Here is an 18,515-nt window from a genome sequence, read left to right as displayed (position 1 = left end):
CACAGTGGGACCACCGGGCCTCCTGAGCACCAGCTGGGCTCCCTCTGGGAGAGAGCAAGAGGACAGAGACAAATCCCCCTTTGACTGAGAGAACAGAGCAAACTGAGAGCCCTTGGCAGCTCCGCTGAATCACAGGAGCAAGATCTGTCATGAAAATGAACATTTGGGAAAACGTAGGTCCACCAAGGAGCAGGAAGGAGCTGGGTCTAGTTGTTGGAGCTTTGGCAGCTCTCCAGTCATGTTGCACCCAGGCACTGAGCCCTGTGGGTCAAGGCAGCCTGGCAGAGCTGCATGGGACCAGCTGCTCCCAGTGCAAGGGCCATCACCATGCATCATGCTGGTGGAACAACACCAGATCCATGCAGGAGACCCTGACCTGCTTATAGAGCCACTTGTCTGTGGAATGGTATGGAACAGGGAAAAGCAGGGAAGTGCTGCAAGGAAAGGTGGTGGGTACAGGAGCTTGAGTGGCAGCAGCTGTGGTGGTCAGATGGCCAGAGGGAGAATTAATGAGAGTAATGAAATAAAACAGTTGGGATTAGCTGAAGAGGGGCTGTTCCTTGAGCAGAAAGGCCAGGAGAGGGCTGAGTATTAGCAGGCTGGGTTTTGAGCTGTTCCTGGTGCGTTTGTGCTGAAGAGAGTCCTGAGGTGGTACCAGACAGGCAAGTTTCCTGCTTTTATTTTCCTTTTCCTCCCACAGGTCTGTGCCCATAGTGATGGGGTTTTTGAAATCCCATGGATGCTCAGGTTTTCCCTGCTTCCAGGCTGTTTGTCTGGTAACTGTTTAAATCCAGTTGTCATCATGCTTATAGGTGGCTGTGTCAGTGGCATGCGTTACAGGTTCACAATCTGTCCAGCATTTGGAGTTGTTTTTACACTATGCAGCTTCTTTGCCTGTTTCCAGGCTAGGGCAGATCACTGTGTTCTGTCCTGTTTTCCCTTCTCTGTTTTCAGAGGGAAGGATGTGTATTAACAGCAGACCAGAAGGAGTGCCCATCTGTAAGGGCAGCTGGGAGGCGAAGTCAGTGTGGTATTGCCTTACAGGCTGTAGGGTATGAGTGAGAGGTTGCTGCCTGGTCAGTGAGGAGTATGAGTGAGGGTATGAGTGTAGGAGGTTGCTAATGTAGGGTATGAGTGAGGAGGTTGCTAATGTGCAAATGGGTGGGTTTTGTCCTCTTATGAGTCTTTTTACAGAATCACGGCTCTTACAGCAAAGTTTTTGGCTCAGATGTGTTGCAGGCCCCTTGCTTTTTCACTACCTGTGAGTGACCTCCTGAAAATACATTAGTGGCTAGACAATGGAAATAACATGGAAAATACAATAGATTGTAATTTTTACTCCAGTTAGAAGGGCTGAATATCCATTTAGAATCTCAAGGGAGCCCAAAAGTCCGGTAGATTTTTCTTCAGATGGTGCCAGGTTTTAATTTGCTTTTCTACAGTATGTTTTTTTGTTGGTGTGAATGATTTCCTTGGCATCTTTCCTCTGAAAGTAAGGACTCTGCTTGCCAGTAAGTGCTTAGAGTGTATGTGGGTTAAGACTGAGTCAGACCGACTTGCTGGAAATTCAGCTTGGGTTGTGGTGTAGCATTTGTTTGCAGAGCTCCTCAGGAAGTCCCTGTCACTACCTGCGCATTTCCACTCCTCACAGCAAAATCCTTATTGTGCTACAATGAGGTGTTCAGAGCAGAGACCCAGCGTTTAGAAATAACAAGGACAGAAAGTCACACGGTGAGTTACACTGTTAGATGAGAGGCAAATATGCTGTGGAAGGTAATGAAGTTAGAGGTCACTACCCTGTGCCGTATAGGTCAGAGGGGATGGGGGTTGTATTTTGAACGTAGGGACAGAGTGGGGCTGGTTAAATGACCCTGATGGCATTTCATAAAACCGGGGATTGTGTGCTTAGAACTGAAAGGCAGAAAGTAGAGTAGGGCAGGCAGCTATAGAGAACAGTGATTCATTCTTCGTGTTCTCTCCCTGCGGGAGCCCTGCAAGTAATGAGCTGATCTATATCCAACAGGAAAGGTTTAGGTTAGATACAGTGCTGTTTAAAACAAATAAAACCCCGGCAACACCTCTCAGGGCTGGGCCTTCTGTTGAGTGCTGGAACAATGTGTGGACTCGATGTGTAGTCAGGCTAGTTTTAGCCTTAAATAGGCTCAATAATGCCTACTGCCTGTTAGAAGTTGTCCAATGCTGTTTCAAATCAAGAAGTGCTAAATTACTCCCCCACCACTTAACTTTGTTAAAAGGCAAATAAGGAAAACTGACATGACCTCTCTTTGCTTTAGATATGAACTGTAATGATAGATCATGTCTTGGAGTGATGGGTTTCATGATCAGGGTTTGGATTTTCAGAGGTAACAGGGATAGCATAGCTGGGGTGGTCACCCTTCTGTGACAGAAGGCAGGTGAGGGTCTTACATGCTTGGCATCTCTGTTTATGTTCATCAATGAGCAAGTTATTGGTGTTTCCAAATGGGAGAACACAAGTGAAAAATGCAAGAGCATTGGGCTTGGGTTTTTTTTACCCTTTAAAAGCAGGTGAGGAGGCTGAGGACCAGACACGGTGCCCAGAGCTGCTTGTCTAATGTCATTATCACTGGTCTGATGGCAGGACTGCACGTAGTTTTGGACAAATTCCCTGTGATAATCAGCTTCCTTAAAGCACTTTGTCAATATAGAATGGGTCTGATTTTCTTCAAAACAAGTCTCCCTAAAAAGCACAAGATTTATTCTTTTTAAGTTTCTGATGTTTAAATTTTAGCCTCCAAAAGGGGGACAGATTTACTCTCATGTAAATAGAGCTCAGCCATTAGACAGGCTTGGTTAAACAAGAACCACCCAAAACACAACACAACAAACAACCCCACACCAAAACCAAATACGTAGTGACAATTTATTTCTTGCATGGCATGTAATTGCAGAACATCACCGCTTGATCATTCAAATACAATGTAGTTATTTGAAGTAACCATTCTGGGATGTGCTAGGTTTGGGGTTTGTGGGGTTTCTTGTCTGAAAATTACTGACTCACATTTTCAACTCATGTCCTGTTCCTTATAGAGCCAGAAAATGTTTGATGGGAATGGCAGTTCAACATGCTGGCTTCCTTGGCAGGCAGCTCTGTCATGTTATGTTCAAAGATGGTGCAATGGGCACTAAACTTGTATTGAGTTGATTTAACACCTACTTTTAAGAGCATAACTCATCACTTTCTCTGTGTATACTTTTTTTGTCCCCCTGCAAGCCATTTAATAACACCTTGTTGTTACATGCAGCATTGCTATTGCATTATGTGCAGGAACCAGGTTTTCCTGCTCCAGCCCCAGCCTACAGTTCTGTGCTGAAGCTGTTCCTGAAAGGTGTTGTTCGGCCTGTATCGACTCTGAGACTGCTGCCTTTCAGTGGCAGGGATCTGGAGGAACTAGTTCAACATTTAGAAGAGAATAGTTTTAAAGTTCTGTGTTTCTTTTAAAATATCAAATACTAAATGTCACTGTCAACTTATTCTCTGTTCCTCCCCTTCCACTGGTGACAGCTCTTGTGCCTGTCTTAGGGTAATATGTATGTAGCTGAAGGTTATTCCTCTCTTGTCATTTGCCACTCTTCAGGCCACCTGAGCTTAACTACGATCTTCCTTCACAGATCAAGCTTTCTAGACCCACTTTTATGGTACCTATACTCCAGATATGCCATGGGTTTTTTTGAACTAGAAGGCGTAAATATAATCTTGTATCAGATGCCCAAACTGGAGTTTGTTTCTCTTTCAACTTGTTTCTCAGTCTTAGGAGGGTAATTTTAAATACTGAACCAGCTTTCTAAAGATCTTGCAGCTACATTGAGCTTTCTGGAATCTTCACATTTCATAAATGAACTGCTCCCTCACACTTCAGTCCCACAGTGTTTGCCCTTTCAGTCATCACAGGATATCATCTGTAGCTGTCACGTATCACTATGCCTGGAGGTATTTACCAGACGTGTAGATGTCGCCCTTCGGGGCATAGTTTAGTGATGGACTTGGCAGTGTGGGGTTAACAGTTGAACCCAATCATCTTAAAGGTCTTTTCTAACCTAAATGATTCTGTAACGGTTTTGAAGCCTTATACTGTCTATCACTTATAGTGCCTATCTACGCATCCTAGTTCCTTATTTCTAATAACAAGAATGGCATTCTTGCTCATCCTCTGTTTCTTTCTCCACAAGCTGTCACAAAAGTATTTAGAATTCATTAAAAAAAACCAGGATAAAGCTCTTGCCAAACTGCAAATACAACATTTGTAAATAATCCCCATATTTGAAGGCAGCCTGATGTAATCCTTCCCCTTCTCTGAAAAGGCTTGAAAATCTGATGTGTATCAAATTGCCTTTTGCAGCATATGCACATTTAGGTCACTTCTGAAAAGAAAAACCAGGCCCATGCTTGGCTTTGTTTTCAACATGTGTAGCACATACTCATTGCTGCTGCTTTCGGGAAGTTCTCCTAAGGTGTGCTCAGTCTCAGAGAGAATGTGAGGCACTGAACAGGAACTAGAGACAACTTGTGCAACATAAAAAGAGCCTGCAGAACACAGCTTTTTGAACCATTTAAATTGTATTCCACTGTTGAAATGTTAACATTGCGCATGTGTAGACACAGAAGATAGCTGCAGTCTTGATAAAATACATTGCAGATAAATACATTCATGGTTTAAAAAACCAAAACCATATGACCTGCGGACAGACTCAAGTGCAAGTTAAGTTTCTTACATGTATTTAACTTTTGTGATGCTAACAGGCCAACTAAAGGCTATGTAATGATTCTAGGATGAATAGTGACCAATTTGAAACATGGAAAAACTGGTAATGTGGCTCCACATTAAAAAGTTGCTCCTTACATGGGAAGTATTTCCTGTTGTCATACCTGTATGTATATTAAAACAATTTTCTTTCTTAGAGAAGCTATTTCCTCATTCCGTTTAGTGACTGTTTAGTTCCATGCACAACTACACACAGTCAGCTTTGTGCACCAGATTTTCCACTTCCCTTTCCCCATGGCATTCTTGGAAGGGGAGCTGGCAGTGTTCTGGACAGGCCAGAGAAAGTTATGCATGGGGCAGTTTGAAGCTGGTCCCAAGGAGAAGGGATGGTTTAGCTGATGAGTACACTGCCATGACTTATTTTTGCCAAATCTGAACTGGAAAAAAGCAAAATCCACATACATGCAATAAAGGAAAAACTTACCCTGGAATTGCAAGCGAGCATGTTCAGGAGATGCATCGTACAAAACCTTTTACTTTCTGTACAGTGACAATACCAAATATTTTTTTTAACCATCATATACACAACACAAATATTATGAATAGAAATCTATAAATACTTTAAAATGAATTTGTAATATATAGCAGTTGAGGGCCACAGCTGTACAAAATGTAAGCAACATATATAAAACGATTAAGAAAGTGCAAAGTAGAACAGTATCAAGAGCCTCCACTTTTTACAGCACTTATGGTTCAAGTGTGAAGAGCTAGCAGGAATGCAGGAGCTTGGCTACAAGTCAAAAGAAGACACAGTACAGGATTCTGCACACGAAGTGATGAACTATTATTAAGTTGTATCTTCCCACTTCTTCACATCTATGACTTCCAGTTAATAAGAGCACATTTTTATAGCGAATTTCTGTAAAGAGTGATTTGTCCCTTTTACAAGTTCCATAAAATCAAGGTTCCCTGGTCACAACTACTCTTCTATAAGCACAAGAAGACTACATGGGGAAACTCCTGTTGGTTTCTGTTGCCTTGTCATACTCACTGCAGTTAAAAGGTGAACGGAAATACCTTCCATAAAGCGACTTCAGATGTTTAGACGCTGACCCTCTCAATGACATACAGGTGACCTGTACCATTGCTCACATGTATGTGAAGGTTTAGAGGATCAGTGCCTTAAAAACAAAACCACCAACCACCCTTCAAAAAAACCCGAAAGCAAACACTCACTGGTGCTTCACATCCACTTAGAGACACCAGCCCAGCAATGTCACTGCTCTGTGGCAGTGGAGAATCAAGTTCTGCATTCCGCATTCAGGTGATGATTTCTCATCAGTCCCTCCTGTGGCAGTGCAAGTCTTTGTTTTCTTTTATGCTCTGTGTCCTAGTGGAAAGCTCTGTTTGAATTAAAATACAGTAGCAAATAAAACCCCATTTGGTGAGATGGAACTTGAAAGAGTTAATTCAATGCTCTTGATTGAAATCTCAAATACCTTGTTTTTAGAAAGCTTTTCAGTTCACCTTTATTTCAGTAAGTGTACTTTATATTCTCTTTTAGGCACTGTAAATATTCAGGATGGTAACTGATGTGCAGAAGTATCCATCCATTCTCAAGCGGTACATTATTAGTGTTCTCTAGCAACTTCTTGACTACTGTTTTAATTTTTAAATGGAGAAAGGGAGACTTTAAATACTCTTTTCCTCTCTCACTAAGTATCTTACTGTAACAGAAGAATCATCACCATTACATTAATTTTTCTCTTTGAAATACAGGCCAGATTTCAGAATGAATTAAAGAGAAGTTGTAAGCAGTCTGAATGTGCTAGAGAAACATAGTGATAAAATTACCTGGTCATGTCTGTCTCCAAACTGGAGATGATCACATAAAACTCTTACAAAGACCATCAGTGTCTAATCTGCTAATAATTAAGAATCTGGAGTCTAAGATACTCTCTGTTGTACTCTATACAGATTATAGAAACAGTAATCCATTTGGTATATTTTCTGAATGTGTGATATCTACAGCATACACAGACATCCAAAATTGAGGCATGAGAAGGAACCATCTGCACAGCCTGGTCAACACAATGTGTTTATTTGCCTCCGTACATTCGTTCGATGTCGTTGAGGTAATGGTTTTTCAGTTCTTTCCTTTTCAGCTTGAAGGCATCCGTTACTAACCCAGTCTCTGGGGTCCATGGCTCAGGGCTTAACCGTACTTTGATGGGTATTTCAAACCTTTCTAATTTCACTGCAGGGACAAGAAGAAACAAAAGCACGACTATGATTACACAGCCAAATGAAATACTAATTCTTGTACCAATGCTGAGTTAGTGTGCAGATATTCTAGTATTATAGCTTGTATTGGATGTGACAGTGTAAAATCTGAAGCTTGCAATAATAAGTGTGTAGCTTGGAGATCCGAGATGACTGTCCCAAGAGAATACACTGAAATCTAGAGTTGTATCTTTATTGTAGGAATGTAGTAATAACTAGACTAATAACTAGATTAACTCAGACTAGTTGGATGTGCTTCATATTTAAAGTACTTCTACACTTGCATGGTTGAATGATTCTTTCTCAAATTTTTCCTTCCTAAGAATTTGTTTAGAGTTCAAAATAAAGGGACTTCTCTGAGTTTTTGTTACATTAGTTACTTATTTTCCCTTCAGCTGGAAGCAGTGGCTTGGCACGAGCACAGCCTCATTGCTACCAAAGCTGCTTCCCTCTTGCGCAGGCCAACAGGCCAAAGAGGGTAAGCAAGGGAGGAGGCAGGTAACTGCTTCACGGAGAAGGGCAGGGACATCGGGAGCAGGGTAGGGAGCTGCTGCATGTGTGCACTTAGTGATGGACTCTATCGGCTCCTGCACATAGCCCTGTCACGGGATCCCACATCCATAGGCTTGTGGCTGCATTTCTGGCAGTGTTGCCTCTAGGCGGCAGCAGATGCAGGACAGACGAGATCTGGCTCCAGGTCTGCGCCAGGAGCTGTTCTCTGTAACTTCAATCTGGGATTGTAATGTACTCTCTCAGTTTATTTAGCTCTCTGCGTGCTCGTGAGAAGGTGCATTATGTTCTGCTAAAAATGAGCACGATCTCTTTAAAATAGGTCTGGAAAAAAGTTGTATCTCAATGGTAGAGTACCAGCGAGAAGGTAGAAAGAATATATAAGCAAAGATTCTGAATAAACAAAACTATCTATGTGGATAGTAATTTACTATTTCAGGATAGAAAAACATGGACTAAAATGTTTAAACCCAAGTCTGAGACCTGTGGGCTGATTTATCTTTTTCTACAGGCAAGCCTTAACAGAAGTGCCTTTCATCCTTGTTTTCTTGGTTTCAAAAGGCACATTCTCCTCTCTGAAGTTTGCGAGGCAGTGCTCAGCATGTACTTACGTCCAGTTTTACCACTTCCTCATATGATGTCCCAAGTGCTTTAGAGACTTTCTTCCCCAGTTACTTTGTTAAGTTTTTGGCACCATAAAGGATTGATGAGGCTTTTGATCATTCAGTACCACAGCAAGGAATAGGAGGCTTTTAAGCCATTACAACCATAGGGATCATGGTTGTTCAGAGCTGCAGGGGAAAAAGTCACATTGCTGGGGGGGGGGAAGGGAGGAAACACTTTGAAGTCTTTTGCTAAATAGTTTTTCTCATCAGCAAATGTCTTGTAACTTTCCTCCCAAATTTTCATATCTCTTGGCCCTTATTTTAACTGTTTCAACAGTTTGATGTGGGTTCTTTGCCTCCAATTAAACTATTAAGTTTTGGCAGATTGAAGCAACAGGAAGAAGGAAGGGCAGTTAGTGAGGATAATTTGCTGGGTAAGCACATGAGACTGGCTAGCACAACATGCTGCTTTACTTACTCTTGTTTGCCACTTCTTTAATCTCTCGCAGGACTTCAGCTTCCATCGTAGGGTTGTTACAAATATCTACCCAGGTTCCACTGATGCCCTTCTGCTCCGCTAATGCCGTCAGCCTCTTCTGGTTAGGAACCACAAAGCTGATCACGTACGACTGGTCGCTAACACACGGTGTCAAGGGGTGGGGGGGGGAAGGAAGAAAGATCCACACAGTTGAGACTTGCATTTCGGGGTATAAAATGCTTACACACAGATTCCCCCCCCCAGAATCCTTCTTGTACATCAAGTCTTCACAACTGCTGACTTATCAGAGGTATTCTAAGTTGTTTTACAACATTAGGTGTGATTGGTGTCATGCTTGCTGTAATTTCACGAGTGCACATCTCTGTTTAGCGCCCCAGCTACATCTGGTGTTAAGCGAGTTCTCTTCAGTTCCCTTCACGTAGTGTGTTTAAGTTGAGAGGAGGGAGAGGAGAGATGGGGACAATTTCCAAAACCCAGTGGAGAGCTTTGGATCAGGTGCAAAGTGGCCAGATCAACTTTACTCTGGTATTTTGACAGAAAGCCAAAACACGTGCTAGATATAATGACACCTGTTTAGGGAAGGGATGAGATGGAAGCGGAGTGTATTAGCATAGGAGAAATGCCAACAGAGAAACATAGGTCACTTCTTCAGGTTTTAGGGAATCTGGGTGCCTGTGCTACTTCAGAGATGCTGTTTATAACTTGCACCCTGGGGGAGTGAGGGTGTGTGTTCAATGGAAACCATGGAAAACTAGAGTCTAGCATCAGAGAATTGGGTCAGAGCCTGTATTTCATTTTTACCCTAAATGGAGTTTCTAAATTAGTACCACTCTTACCTTTTGGCATAAGCACAGATATTGTCAATCAATGGACAGTTCTTCAGTGCTGCCTCTACTTTGCCCAGAGATACATATTCTCCTGCTTGTAGCTTTACCAAGTCTTTCTTACGATCTAGGAGTAGGGAGGGAAAGAGAAGGAAAAAAAAAGGCTCCATTTAAACTTTTGCATTTCTACAGGCTCATTTGCAGAACCACTATATATGTATTTTGTGCAATGCTATGCAAGATTCTTAATAAACATGAATAAAAGCATCTTACTAAACTTTAAAAGCAGCTAATAGCTTTATAAACCAACTTTATAAAGGCTTCCGTAAACACGTTTATGTAGTGCTACACTATTTGTCACACAACTTGTACTAAAGTGATGGGGACTCTGATTTAAAGTTTTCTAATTGATACCAAAAATTAATCTTACATTTATTCTTTAAAGTCCATGTGCTAAACTTGGGTACTGATAATGTCACAGGAAACAGCATCACTTCCAAAGTTTTCCTAGAGCTGCGAGGACTTTTGGGAATGTGTTTTAAACTGATTCTGCAAGCAGGTAACCTTCAGTAGATCAGCTCTAGCAAAGCCAATAGGATTAACAGCATGCTTGTAATTATGTTTAGTCAAGATCTTGTAATATGTTAGTATGTATTAAAACTGAGGCCAACCTATGATCTGCAGAGACCCATCCGGATGAAACTCTCCTATATCTCCTGTACAGAACCATCTCTGACCGTTCTCATCAACAGAGAAGTCTTCTGTTGTCTTCTCTTCGTTTTTAAAATATCCCATTGAGACATTAGGTCCACCAATTACGATTTCTCCTCTGGGATTAGGCTTGTCTTTATTGGTGTAGCCCCCTGAAAACAAGGAAATCCACACACAATTACATTTAACTTGTATTTTCTGCTGCCAAGAAAATATTCTGAAACTTCAGCTTGAAGTTAATGCACACAAACTGATGACTTACAAAAGAACAATTACTTCATATGCTACATCGAGCCAAGCAGACAGGCAAAGAAACCAGCTAAGCAGTGGTTACATTAGTTACTCTGAAATCAAAACATTTCATGCTCTCACCTTCTTGCCAGTCTTTCAATTTTATTTCACAACAAATAAGAGGAGCTCCAACTTTGCCAGTGCTGTAATCAGTAGCTTAGAGAGAGAACAAGGAAGAAAACAATGATTTTTGTCATATGAAATATATACTTGAACTATAAATAAGGCAGTAGCTTATTTTAAGTTACTTTACTGCAGTTAAGATCTACAGCTATTCTGAGTACAAAAAACCCCACCCAACTCTCATATATACACCTAAGATACATAATTTGAGAGAGAGATATATATTTCCAGAAGCATTTTAACTACCTTCTGTAATTGTTCCAGCTCCACATGTTTCTGTTAGTCCATAGCCTTGCCCAACGGGACAGCAAAAACAGATGTTCATGAATCTTTGTGTCTGAGGTGAGAGGGGTGCTCCTCCAGAAAGCATCATACGGATATTCCCTCCCAGCAGTGCCTTTACTTTTTTAAACAGTAACCTTGAAAGAAGCAAAAAAGCCTTAAAAATCATTCCCTCAGCTTCTCTAGAACAGAAGAAGAAGGTTTGTGTATTTTTCTATTTGAAACACCTTAAAACTAACTTCATTCCTGGATTTTAGAGGACAGCAGGGAGAATAAGGAATGTTGCCTCTTGTGCAACACTTGAAGATAGCAGAATTCCTGTAACTTAACAAACATTCCAGTTTTACCACCAAAAACCCCAATGTAATGAAAACTAACCAGTCATCTGTTCTGAAGATGAGTCATTCCTACCATTAAATATCGTACCCATTTCCAGTAAGAACTTGGATTATTTCAGTGATTAGATAATATTTGTGTGTTAGATGAGAATTATCTGATGTCAGACAGCTGAGCTGATTGTTCTTTTAGACTGTCTTAAACCACAAGGAAAAAGGTCCATTTGGACTGTGAATTATACTTACACGTTACACAGAGGCGCATCGTATCCCCTCTTGATTTGCTCCAGTTTGTAGTCGTAGCCTATCTTGAACAGAGTTCTCTGAATATAGTTCATCTCTTGAACTTTACTCATGACATTTTTATAAATTCTGTCCATTATTTCCTGGAAAGTGTTAAAAAAAAGGCAAGGAAAATTACCACCTAGGCCAGACTAGTGTGTGTAAATTAAACTCCATGTTAAAAATAGAATAAAACCACCACTATTATTCTTCCTTTGAAACAGGCCATACAGTAAGAGTGAGAACAGCTGCATGAGTGGTTAGGCAATGTTTAACTGTAATGCTTTGAATGTGTGATCAGTTAGTCAATTAGAACATTGCAGCTTGGAGCTATTTGAAATGGGTGGAACAAAGCATCCAAAATGAAGCAGAAAATTAGTGATTGAGCCTTACTCCTGCATTTGCTGTTTCCTCCTCGCACCAGTATCATTAGAGAGGAAGAACCCCTGTGCTGTAGTGCCTATCTCCTACTAGAAAACCTGTCTTGAATTAGGCACGCAGGCAAGTAACTGAGTAAGCACTGCAGGTCTTTAGGTGTACTGCAGTAATTCATATACCCCTGCCTTTCTACAAGCACCTTTGTGAACCTCACATTTAGTTTTAAAATACTTTCCTCCCTCATTCTAAAGATGTCTGTTTTTTTTTTTATCAACCACAGCTACAAATCCTGGGTTAATAAAACCTGCTATGTTACATTGCTTATGTTATTGATAACACCTTAACCTGTACTTAAATGTGACAAACAGATCTGAATTCAAGTTTAGCTCAATCTCTCAGCTAAAGGTTGGAATGTGCCATACAAGATTTATCATGTTTAGGAGTCCTGGTGCTGTACTTTATCCACAGCAACTGGCAAGCACAAGGAATGAACTAGGAGATTTCATTTCACTACTTCCTTTCCCAAGAGAAGTTTTTCAGCTTTCAAAGCAATGTGGTTTCAGTAATTCTCGTTACCTGATAACCCCCCCCCAGACAAGAAATTAATTTCCATTAAAATAATAAGCCTGTGATCACTAAAATGTATAGAACTTAACTAGCGTTCAGAGTGGTGAAGTATTTAACAGAAGTTTAAGGATTAGCTCCTTTGAGTTTGTTACAGAGCACAATGGTTTCATGTACTTACATGCTTTCTAACAAAAGTCAATTTAAAACTGAAAAGAAAGCTATGAAAATTAGGTACTTGGAAATACCAGAGATCAAAATATTACAGTCTTATTAGAAACCACTCTCATGAGTGTTTTTGATTAGCTCCTTCAAATCCTCATTACTGAGATTGAAAGAAACTAGAATTTCAGACAAAATATACTCTATTTTCAGCCCAGTTTACCTGCAGAACATCATCTGCTATTTCCAAAAGCCAGACAGTATCTTAAAGCAGAATTAACTCTAACTTTTTGAAAAGACTACAGAGGTGTGACAAGGCACTCGGAATGAGAGAGGCTGGAAGGAACGAGTGGCCTTATTACAATGTCCTGCTCCAATGAAGTATTTAGAAATGTTTGTGTCTCTGGACTCTGTTAGAATTATTTTCCATTTCATTCCTTAGACGTTCCCATCACTGGTGATGTTACAGCGGTTTGTGTATTTTTTGGATAGCACCAAGACCTTGTGGAATGCAGAAGCCTGGTCACCCAAATACCAACATAAGCTACAGGAGCAACAGGAGTTACAGTCTCCTGATCATTTTTCCTTGTAAGAGGAGGCTGAACATGGCTTCCTTACCCTAAGAACAGCCTGAGAGACTTGGCCTAAGTGTTACCCTGGAGACAAGCACCTGAGACTGAGCACCCCAACAGCTACCGCAGCGCAGCCAAGTTTCACCAAATACCCATATCCTTGGAGTGTCCATGTTAGCCAAAGCCACCCTGCTTTCTCCCTGTGCCACATGGGTTTCAGACTGTGAATGTCAGAGGCTTTCTGTATCCTCTGGTTGTGTCAGTAGCCCAGTAAAACATCACTTGTAGCTATGAAAGCACATTCACAGTTTCAGATCAAAACAGGTCTCGGCTTTAACATCGATCTATTCTTGTGCTCATCTGCAGCACCAGTTCAGGCAATGGCAACTGCAATTTCTATATTATGCTTTTTTTCCCTATTAGTGACAGTTACTTACACATTAAGAGGCAAAAAGTTAGTAAATAGATTTTTCTGGCATGAACAAGATAGAAAGCATCATTTTTTTGCTGAACGTATCTGCTGCATACTTACAGGCACAGCTGCCATCAGTGTAGGCCTGAGGACAGTGCAGTCTCCTTTGCTTCCCTTCTTAATTTTACTTGACTGTAATAAGGAAAAAATGTCAATATATGAAGTTGAAACTCAAGCAGTTCTTTAGAAAAGGACTAAAAAGAGGGACATACATTAGCATGTAATTTAAATCTCTTCCTCTGTGCCTCCAAAAAACATTTCCTGTCTAATTTTTCCCCATTAGGATGGGAAAAGTAACAACAACAATTTCAATCAAAACCAGATGTTTTACAAGCCCAATTTGCTTAAGTCCAATCTGTACACCTTGCTCTTATTTCCTCCCTCTAGTACTTGCTTTCTCCTCCATCTTCCTCCTTTTCTGCTTGATGTACTCTCTATACCAGCAAAACATAGAGCAGCATTCTTTTCCAGCTTAATTTGCTCTTATTTAATTGTTAAATGGAAAAGGCAAAGGGCTAAGTAAATGATCTACAGTAACTGGATGAACAACTGCTGAAGTGAGACCAAGAACTTCAAATGACTTTAAACAGTCTCACTTTCAGCTCATCTATTACTAGCTGTTCTTCCCATATCCAGTGGATAATGCTGTATGCATTTATTAGGTTTTCTTTTAGGTTTCCTAAGTATTATAAAAGGAAAGGTTTTAATAAAATTCCTGTACGATGACCCTCTGCTGTAGTTCCCAGGAATGGTAATTTGTGTTATTTTCTGGCCAAAAAATGGACATTTCTGAAGTGTGCCACATCCATCAGCATTTCTCCAATGACAGAGGGTGGCCGTGCAAGGAGACTGCATGCTGCAGAAGCTGAAGTTGGCTTTTGTTTCCCTCCCCCAAGCCCTCACCTGGTCCGACAGCGTGAGTGGAGAGGAATAGCCGATCCTGCAGCCGTACGTGATGCAGGAGATTTCTGCTGTCAGTTCCAACACGTGGGCCAGAGGCAGATAACCGATGTAAGTATCCTTGGACCTAGGACAGGGTTGTCTGATTAACAGGGTTGTCTGATTGGTGCACAAGTGGACTCAAAACACTGTTCAACAGCTTTATTGTGTGCTTAGTTATTACTTTTTGGAAGACTTAAGCCACAAGTAAGGCTTATTCTTCTGCATGGAAGAAGGGGGTGATTTCAAACACAGTTTATGAACAGAATGGGGTAAATCCTACCCTACTGAAATAAGTATGAATTACAGGATTTGCCCTGTTTTCTAAGAAACTCAAAGATTACTTAGTGCTCCACTGCTGTTTCCTCTCCCAGGTATGAAATCATGGATAAAATCCCTATATTTAAAAATAATCACCAATGATTTCCAAATCCTTGACAGTCATCATAGCATCTCCTTCTAAAATATATTGGTAGAAAGAGAGGTGATCACCGCAGTGATTCCAGCTGCCTGAAAACACCTTATGTGGTGGCACCTGCTGATGCAGAAGAGTGCAAAAATCCATCACAGACATAAAGCAAAGGGTAATAATAATTAAAAAACCCCCAACCAGCACCTACTTTTCAAACAAGAGGGTGAGCTCACAAACACAAGATGTATTTCTTATAAATTAAATATTACTGGGCTCGTAATAAAATTTGATAACACCTGATGCCAGCAACAGACTTTCTATAAACTTGTGTACTTCTGGAGGTTCTGCTTTATCTCTCTGTGCTCATGACAACTGTTTCTTACCCCAGTCCAGGTATTCTCTCGCACTGTCCTGTCATTCCAGCTATTAAGTTCTTATGCACCATCATCACTCCTTTAGGTCTCCCAGTAGAGCCGCTGGTGTACATCACCAAAGCCAAGTCTGAAGGAGCAGGTCTGCTTGGCAGGATGCTTGCTACAAAATGCAGGAGAAAAATTGTTATTAATTCTTACTTACTTTCTAAATATTCTGTAATAATCTGTAATAACCTGTTTCTGTGATTAATCAATGTGACAATGTCTGTCATCAACGAGTGTGAAACAGGTGGATCAGCACAGGCAAGCACAGGGTGCTGCTGAGCGCTCAGTGCTGGATGCAGAAGTCATGATGAAGAGAATAGTGGTCTGTTTTTAAGAGGAAGTAAGGGAAGGCAGGTTTTGAAAGGAATGTGTGCTGCCCTGCACAAAGCTCCTTTGCCAATTTACCTCCTCGTTTATTCAAGAGAGAGATCTGGCTAAGCACAGGCTGCTGAGTTAAATGCTGAGTTAAGATCTAGTGCTTTCTCATCCTAGTGAAAATAGGATGACTAAAAGGTAAGGATAGCAGAAACAGGAACACTGCACCAGATCCTACTGCACTTGGTAAAGATGGAGTCTTCAATTATTCTGGTTATTATAGATAAATATTTCTATTATTCTAAAATACTACCTATTATAAAAATAAAGTTTTATCCTGAAGTACCTGTTCACAAAGGTGAAGGGCAATAAATAGAAATCAAACATTTATTTAAAGCAAGCCAGAGGATGAATCTGCCACTGCCTTTGTGCTGGAGACCTGCATGGGTGGGATTTTCTACTACATGTCCCTCTTCACCTAGGTCTGATTCCACTGTTAACGTTGCTTGACTGGTTCTCTGTGAGTGATTCACTTACTGTTTTCTGGTTTGGCTCCCATCTCTTCTACTGTCTGCATACTGTGAATCTCCAGAGTTTCAGGGTAATCCGCTTTATTGATACTCTTGTTGTCCACATAAATGATGTGTTTCAGGCAGGAGACTTGTGGCAGTGCCGTCTGTAGAAGAGAAATGAAATTAACATTGACTGCACTGTAAAATTTTTATAGGGCAATAACACCAGGTGAAGCTGGTACCAAATTACCTTAAGCTTGCTCTCAAGAAGTTCTACACTGGTGACCAGATACGCAGCTTCACACTCATTGAGACCATAGGTTACTGCCTCTTCCCCCAGGGTGGCATACAACGTAATAACTGTTACAGTAAGGAGAGAGGGAACATGAAAGAAAGGTGAAGTAATACTAAATGCAAAAGGTCTTGCTTTAGCTGACTGGAAAGCATTGAGGGGAGAGCAGAGGGTGATGATGATAAAGTTAGCTCGATGGGGAATTTTCTATTTTGGAAAAAAAACAGCTTTTAATTTTTCCACGTAAGAATTTTCTACCACAAGAGATCTTTGGAATGAGGAGGGCAGCTTAAATAGAATTAAAAAAAGAAAAAACCCATATTCATAATTGTAATGAACTTGAGCAGCTTTAAAATGTCACCAAACCCCCTTCAGACAAGCATATGATTTTGATTACCATTCCTCTCTCTTCTAATAACCATTTCATGTTTCAGATGCATAAGTCAGGATACAGACAAGAAATACTATAAAAACTTCCCACACTCTGGGGGGAGAAACAGCTACTGATATATTCAGAATATTTAAAAAACCCCAAGTGAATAGTACCTGTACTGTTCTGTCTTCTAACATCTAGAACATTACTACAGCAAAATCAGAAATACCAGTCTCATAAGTATGAGCAAGTTAATTTTAGGGATCTCCACAGTGCACAGAATAGACTGGAAACTGCTAAGAATCAGACCACAGGCAGAGTTCTGTTTATGAAATTCTTGTATCATCAATGACAGGATCGGCAGACTCAAAATACTTAACAAACCAGTGCTGAGAAATGGTTCTAAAATACATTGGAAGTAAATGAGTTGAGCACTCACGAGGGAAGTTGTACTTGAAGCAGGTCAGAGCCATGATCATCCATTCCGCTCGGGTCTCACAGAAGATCACAACCGTACTCTTTGGCGTTAGTCCCAGGGCAGTCATTCCTCGCCCCAAGCGATTCATTTTCTCATGTACTTCTTCATAGGATAACCATCTGTAAGTTCCTAAAATTAACTGGGGAGGGGGGGAAAAAAACCAACTGTGATGCCAAGAAGATGCTGGTACAGCTCTGTGAGCTTACGCAAGTTGGTGCCTAACACATAAGCACACTTACGTCTTCATTCATTAGAAGAAATAAAATTGCTTTCATTTTTCTTGAGGTAGAATAAACAGTGCATCCTGTGTTCTGTTATCTTTAACTACTAGAAAAGGGATATTTTATATCATAAGATGATGACTAAGGAAGACCTCTAAGGAGACCTCCAATGTTGAGGCAAAGCAGCTCAAAACCAAATCAGCAGCTCAAAAATCAAAACTTTTTTACCTTTTTGAACACTTTTCCATTTGGTTGCATTTCGTTCTCTTCACTCAGTACTTCTCTGGTCCCGAGACAGTCCTTCTTCGCAAACTTGGCCAAAGCATGGTCAAACAGCTTGTCCAGCGTGTCAGCTCCAGGAATGTTTATGTGTGCTAGTGAGTCAAGGTGGGTGACAGAGCGGTAGGGGCTCCCAGGCTTGTCCGAGGTGGGCTTAGCTTTTAAACGCTTTGCCATAGCCTTTTTCTTCTTAACGTCGGTAAGAAAATACCATGGGATAAATACAAGCATACTATACACGTATATCAACAAGTACACAGGCAGCAAGAGGATGGCACGTACTTCTAGTCTAAGTTTCATTGCAGATATTTACAAAAGAAAATCTCTTATTGTGTTCTGAAGCAGGCAAGAGCAAAGCAGCAGTGCAGCACGATGCAGCAAGGATAAGCAAAGCTTAGGTCGTTCTGTTTCAGAACAGTTGCTAAGATTTTAGTAACCGTGGAGAGCCAACAATGGACACCTGTGAGTGAAGACCAGAGCCAAGCAGAGAGCAGGGGGAAAAAAGAAGAGAAGAATTAAATTAGTAATAATACAGTCAGTCCATTAGCTTTAGTCCTTCTAAGAGTTCACTTCAAACACATCAAGACAAAGGAGACTGAGGTAACTGCAGGCACGTACACTGCAGGATGTAGCAGTGTAC

General features: G+C 40.9%; 1 protein-coding gene and 1 long non-coding RNA gene across 3 annotated transcripts in view; one reads left to right on the top strand and one right to left on the bottom strand.

The window, feature by feature from the left end:
- The first annotated feature begins 916 nt into the window (after positions 1-916).
- LOC115613207 lies at positions 917-1,840 on the top strand. Its single transcript, XR_003993310.1, has 2 exons — positions 917-1,065; positions 1,143-1,840. It is a non-coding gene; the product is annotated as an uncharacterized LOC115613207 (long non-coding RNA).
- A 1,048-nt stretch (positions 1,841-2,888) lies between these two features.
- Positions 2,889-18,515, bottom strand: part of ACSL4 (acyl-CoA synthetase long chain family member 4) — a 34,107-nt gene continuing 18,480 nt past the window's right edge. The window contains exons 4-17 of one of the 2 annotated variants that reach the window (XM_030498364.1): positions 17,825-18,335; positions 17,337-17,514; positions 16,483-16,592; positions 16,258-16,396; positions 15,370-15,520; positions 14,539-14,662; positions 13,696-13,767; positions 11,452-11,591; positions 10,835-11,007; positions 10,547-10,621; positions 10,135-10,326; positions 9,476-9,590; positions 8,619-8,776; positions 2,889-6,999 (exon numbers count right to left, since the gene is read on the bottom strand). In XM_030498364.1, the coding sequence (XP_030354224.1) occupies positions 6,842-6,999; positions 8,619-8,776; positions 9,476-9,590; positions 10,135-10,326; positions 10,547-10,621; positions 10,835-11,007; positions 11,452-11,591; positions 13,696-13,767; positions 14,539-14,662; positions 15,370-15,520; positions 16,258-16,396; positions 16,483-16,592; positions 17,337-17,514; positions 17,825-18,175 (2,136 nt within the window). In that variant the 5' untranslated portion in view covers positions 18,176-18,335 and the 3' untranslated portion in view covers positions 2,889-6,841. The remainder of the gene's footprint in view (positions 7,000-8,618; positions 8,777-9,475; positions 9,591-10,134; positions 10,327-10,546; positions 10,622-10,834; positions 11,008-11,451; positions 11,592-13,695; positions 13,768-14,538; positions 14,663-15,369; positions 15,521-16,257; positions 16,397-16,482; positions 16,593-17,336; positions 17,515-17,824; positions 18,336-18,515) is intronic. The other variant, XM_030498365.1, reaches the window with a different exon arrangement.

This window comes from Strigops habroptila, chromosome 9 (assembly GCF_004027225.2).
Source record: "Strigops habroptila isolate Jane chromosome 9, bStrHab1.2.pri, whole genome shotgun sequence".
Classification (NCBI taxonomy): Eukaryota; Metazoa; Chordata; class Aves; order Psittaciformes; family Psittacidae; genus Strigops; species Strigops habroptila.
The sequence above is the reverse complement of the archived record's forward strand: the minus strand, read 5'-3'. Positions and strand labels throughout refer to the sequence as shown.